Source organism: Myxine glutinosa, chromosome 10 (genome assembly GCF_964187855.1).
Source record: "Myxine glutinosa chromosome 10, kmMyxGlut1.1, whole genome shotgun sequence".
Classification (NCBI taxonomy): domain Eukaryota; kingdom Metazoa; phylum Chordata; class Myxini; order Myxiniformes; family Myxinidae; genus Myxine; species Myxine glutinosa.
Genome location: NC_136270.1, coordinates 122,047,609 through 122,053,092, shown reverse-complemented (window position 1 = coordinate 122,053,092; position 5,484 = coordinate 122,047,609). Strand labels below are relative to the sequence as shown.

General features: G+C 41.6%; 1 protein-coding gene across 1 annotated transcript; it reads left to right on the top strand.

Annotated features, from left to right (window-relative positions):
• The first annotated feature begins 268 nt into the window (after nucleotides 1-268).
• NDUFB3 (NADH:ubiquinone oxidoreductase subunit B3) lies at nucleotides 269-5,100 on the top strand. Its single transcript, XM_068101483.2, has 3 exons — nucleotides 269-372; nucleotides 589-717; nucleotides 4,694-5,100. The coding sequence occupies exons 2-3, from the start codon at nucleotides 593-595 to the stop codon at nucleotides 4,842-4,844; spliced, it is 276 nt and encodes a 91-aa protein (XP_067957584.2). The 5' UTR covers nucleotides 269-372; nucleotides 589-592; the 3' UTR covers nucleotides 4,845-5,100.
• Nucleotides 5,101-5,484: the final 384 nt, after the last annotated feature.

Here is a 5,484-nt window from a genome sequence, read left to right as displayed (position 1 = left end):
TGATTGTTTTTTGATTAAATAATCAAATAAATATTCCATTTGTCTAAATATTATAAGCACTTTGCTTTTCAATTCATATTTTCACCTTAGGATTTATAGATCGATGACGTCACGACCCTTCTGGTGTATTGAGCGCGAATAATCAGGTTCGGGTGTCGTTTTTCCATTTTTACGGAATTTTTTTTTAAACTATTACTATTACTATTAGGAAAACATATTAGTCAATGCAAACGTGGAGGTGATATAAAGATATTAAATTACAAAACCAAATAATTACCGGGTCACCGTCACCCCCACAGAATCACTGACCAGCTCTACGTAGTACGTATGTACCCATTCCCCAGGATCTGGCAGTATTTACGGTTGATACAGGTGAGGATGTTTCAGTGAAAACTGTTGTTTTCAAATTTTACGGTTTGGCCGAAATAGAGTCTGAGAGACATTTGAAATGCGTCAAGGAAGGCGACTGGCGAGTGACGTCATTACGTCAAATCGCATATCCGCTTTAGAGTTTATGTAGAAGCTTGCAACGCGACCTTTACGTCACGACCTTGTCCGCGTTCTTATTTACTTTATTTTTGTCGGCAGAGTCATGGGTCACGGTGCTGGGACTAAGGTGGACATGCCCGACTGGCGTATCTGGAAAGTAGAAGGAACACCTCTGCAGACTGTGCAGGAAAGATTGGCACAACGCGGCCTTCGTGATCCTTGGCTTCGGTACGGCAGGTTGGAAGTGGCATGCGAGGCCTCGGGAAGCAGAGATGTTTGTGATTGTGGTGATGTGGAACTAATCATTTTCTCCCACAGTGGGCCACTGTGGGAGAAAATGATTAGTTCCACTGAGTATCCACTGAGTGGATATTCACATGTACTGTGCGGCATTGGCTTCCGTAATGATTTAACCCGAAGACCGCACTGTGGTCACAGCCTGCGGCAAAATTCGGTAATGGGCCCATTGGGAAACGCGCATTTAAATGTCTTAAAATATTACCTGGACACCGCATCTTTGTCGCCCTCCCCATGGGTGGGTCGATTTTTGAAATGTGCACCCATTGGTTGGACAGCTTCCGGACCACACCCACATCTGTCGCTTGACTCCACCCACCATAGTACCGAGACGAAATATGGCCGCCATCTTGTTTACTGATGGGCCTAGCACATTAGGCCTGTATAGGCCTCTTTTGATGCACAGTCCAGCTTTTTTTTCCCGGTGTTCAATACCGGTTCTTTTTATGGCGTATCCCATAGGGCAAAACCGTCTAGAACAGTGTTTGGCCGTCCGTCTGTCTATGTATGTATGTATGTATGTATGTATGTATGTCTGTCCACTCAAACATATACCAATCAGAGCTGAGGATCTGGTCACATGACAGGGCGATGTGATTACGTCTGTCCACGCTGACTCCGCACAATGCCATTTTGATTCCAATTTTGTTCAGGTCGAACATATCGTCGAACCTGTCATATATCACAAGCGCCATGCTCTACCTTTACGTTTTTCATTCAGTGTGAAACACAAACGAACCAATTCACCCATTGCTTGGACCCTAAGGTCCTAATGATTGTTAAAATCACCATCACATATAGAAAGCATCGGCGTTATGTCTCTTCCAACAAAACTGTACATATCCAACCCTTGTGTGGTATAATCTAGATTACAGTAGATCTTCCCTCAGTTCTTTAAGTAAAACTTACCTCACGGATGTCTGGATTCCTCCAAATTTATTTGTTTAATGTTATAAACAGCATTAGCGACTGTTAAAAAAGCTAATCATGTGTGTTTGTGGTTTATAATATTTTACAAGCCCGGCTACGCCGCTGTTGGACTTTCGGGCTTGTTTAATGCCAATTCAGTCGCACTTAATGGCAAAGTACAGGTTTTTTTTTTGACCCGTACTTTGACCACGTGCAGGTTTTATTTAATGAACAAAAGGGTTATTACCACAGGAAGAGCGAGTGGAAGGAAACTTGGTAACTGAATACACCTCTGATGTTGTTGAGGCCCTAGACTAGATCTACTGTAATCTATATACTCCAAAGAAGATAATAACATAACCCTTCCTGCCGCTCCTGTTCGGAGTGGGTGAACTAGTTGCCTGAAACCAGACTCAGCTGTCAGTCACATTTGTAACTGATATTGAACCAAACCGTGAAGACCCTCGGAGATTAATTGTATAAATACCTTCAACAGCAAGGATGTGGGAGTTGAGTTGGCAGAGAAGGCGAAAAATATATACGAGTATTTTGTGTCACGGGTTGTGACCACAGTGCGGTCATTTTTTGTTTTAGTGAGGTGAGTACTGTGCGTGCTGATGGATTGATTAAACCTTACTAATAATTTTTATTCGACATATGATTAGATATTTTTGGGGTACCTCATCGTGAGTAACACTTGACCCAAACAAAGACAATAGAAATGTGATACAATAAACCCGGTCACTATAATCCGCAGAGGCCTACAGACCTGATGTCTTAGGCCCACCAAAAAAAACAATATGGTGGCCATATTTGGTCTGGGTGCCATGGTGAGTGGAGTCAAGCGACAAATGTGGGTGGGGTTCGACCAATGGGAGCACATTTCAAAAATTGACCCCCTACAAGAACCGCGCAGAGTTCTTGTAGACCTGCGGCTGAAAAGAGTGAAACAGCACTCGATACAAGACCATTGCTTGGTCTGGGATGGGGAGAACAGGTTTTATGATTTATTCCACCTTTACAAACATGTATTTTAATTGTCATGGGATCTGTTAGAAATCTAAGGAGATTCTGTCCATCAGCCCTTGAAATTTTCATCAGGGTATGTCGGAGCTGGATCATTACTGAACTCGAGGATGGACATATGGAGGGGATAGTTCCTTATAACATCTATTCTAACCTTACAAGGAGGGGATAGTTCCTTACAAGGGAAATACCCTTGCCTTTCGTGGAAATGCCAGAAGTTTAACCTGAACAGACATTGTTTATACTTCCTGTCCTGGAAGTTTCCACTTTTAGTGGTATCCTTTTTGGTCAAAGTGTGAATACCAGGCTGGGAGGTTGTGCTTATGACTCCGCACATGTAGAGTAAAGTGGGGTTGAGAAATTTCTTCACTCGGTCTGTCTGTCTGTCTGACCATCCATGTTTGAGGAATTACCTGATTTCAATTGAATTTACATTTTGAACACTGCAGAACATGAATCGGAACACACAGGTAAACCTGTGCAGTTTACCAGTACGGTACTCTGGCTCTGAATTTGGTAAATTGTATGCAGTCTTGTCCTGATTGCACATGCGCACAGGGTAGTGAGATCATATTTTTACTCTGTCGGCCTGTCTGGCAGTCAAACAAAATTGAAAAAAAATTCCAAACAGGAAACATGATGTTTATAATGACGTCATGGACACAAACGGGCCCAAATAAACTAATGCAATGTGTTAAATAAGGTGGTGTAAAAGCCGCTGCATCAACGGCGGTAAACCTCCGGAATTTTTTTTTTTTTTCTACGACCTTTAAGATCTTTATTTTGTTTCAATTGAATTATTTACTTGAACATTGTAGAACACAAATCGTCTTCTTGGCACTTTTAGCAGTACTTTCGCAAAATATTACAGCGTTTTACGTCATCACAACCAATCCAATTTACCGCTCGTAGATACCACCCATGTCCTTTCTCAAAACAGGGTGGGTAAGGTGTCCTATGATCTTTGTGGTTGCATTCTGTACTTCGGTGATTCTTTAAAATAACATTTTTGAAAGATTTATAGGACTAGTGAGGTACCTGTGCTACGCACGGGTGGGAGCCCAGAAGAAAACAGACAATGCAGAAACGGCGAATGCTAAAGCATGAAACCAATAAATTCCACATTCCTGTAGCATCTTCAGTTGCACGTCAGACATGGACAGCAAGTTCGTGAAGGACTTCCATGAAAAACGTACCCATTCGCAAACAACCAGGTACGTTTGTTCCATTCCCAGTCAATGGCGAATCTGCATGTGGCGATCCACGAATTCACGTTTAGAAAGTAGAAACCATCACGGCATTTCGTCATTCACTTGAACTCGATATCTCTTTTTTTCATTGCAAACAGCATAACTCCAATCACAAATTAAATAACATTAATATAAAAAAATAAACTTTTAACAACATTCGTTACATAAACAAATATTTAAATCCTGATGTGAAGTTCCGTAAGGTTGGGTGAATACAATTACGAATTCAAAATCGTAATTGTACTCACTCAATTCCAATCATCCATTGATACTTCAACAAAACGATTAACACGATTAACGTTTAACGATTTAACATTAGAATGAATGACTGTTGTATTGGGATATTATCAAACCCGCACATTGCCGTCATCTGTCCACTTCCGGATTCGCGGCAGGTTCGTAATTCTCATCAAAATCTAAACGGTATTTGTAGAATTTCAATAAAAGCCACATCACTGTTCATATCGGTAAATATTATTCCATCGTGTTTGGAAAAACTGGAAAATTGGGGAAAAAATTGGAAAAACAATATAGCCTATTTTACTCCAAGGGGTCCCAGGAATACCCACCCAAAATATCGTTGCGATCGGTTTAGCCGTTTTTGCGGTACCTGCGACTGGACAGACAAACAGACGGACGGACATTTGGTGAATTATAGTAAGATAGGTCTTTCCTCAAATGAATTTTGGACTGTTTTGATGCTCGTTAATTCTTTGTTTCAGGAACGAAGCATGGAGGTATAGCGGGGCGTTCGCAAGGCCCCCGACAGTGTTTAACGTGGTCTTCCGTGGATTCGGCTTTGGTTTGGTAGCGTGTGCTGTGGCTGTGGGAGTGGAATACATGCTCTTTCCTCCAAAGAAGAACCACCATTGATCACGTCCTTTTGCCTCTCGGCCTCTTGCACCCCGTGGAAGCAGCCTGGAAAAGTTTGTTTTGTGTTCTTCTTCACCTGCACTTTGAATGTTCCGGTCTGCCCAGCACATTTAGTTGAAAGCAAAAAGTAATGGCTTTGCAGGGATATGGTGATGTCATTTGTCTCTATCCACACTGAGAGTAGGTGAACATGATTTGATGAGTTTGGTTAATGCAGCCTGGTGTATGAATAAATTGAAAAGTGTCAAAATCGTAATATCTCTCCATTTACTTTAATGACTCCTTCCCCTTCCCCTCATCCCACAACCTTACAAATTGCCTGGATTGGGATGATACTGAGAGGCAGCATACTTACCGTTGAGTTAACTTTGATTCCAGATGTATTTGATTCTTACGTCAAAGTAATATATGCTGTATCTTTATCCCCACGTTTAAAAAAAATAGGGGGCGCACGAAATAGGTAACGATTTTATGGACTTGACCCCTGGGTCATGCCCCAGGGAGTGGGGATTTAGGGTCATGGGTCAAAACAATATATATAGTTTTTTTTTTAACTCGAAATTTGATATTGGGTCACTCCTGGTGGAATGTTTTGCCGTTTTTCAACTTTGCTTTAGGTGTGAAAACAAAACACTCACAG

What these genes read in the sequence shown, in the direction of transcription:
- NDUFB3 (XM_068101483.2), top strand. Translation starts at nt 593, where the DNA reads ATGGGTCACGGTGCTGGGACTAAGGTGGACATGCCCGACTGGCGTATC. An exon ending in CTTCGTGATCCTTGGCTTCG is followed by an intron (nt 718 to 4,693) that starts GTACGGCAGGTT and finishes TCTTTGTTTCAG; the next exon opens with GAACGAAGCATGGAGGTATA.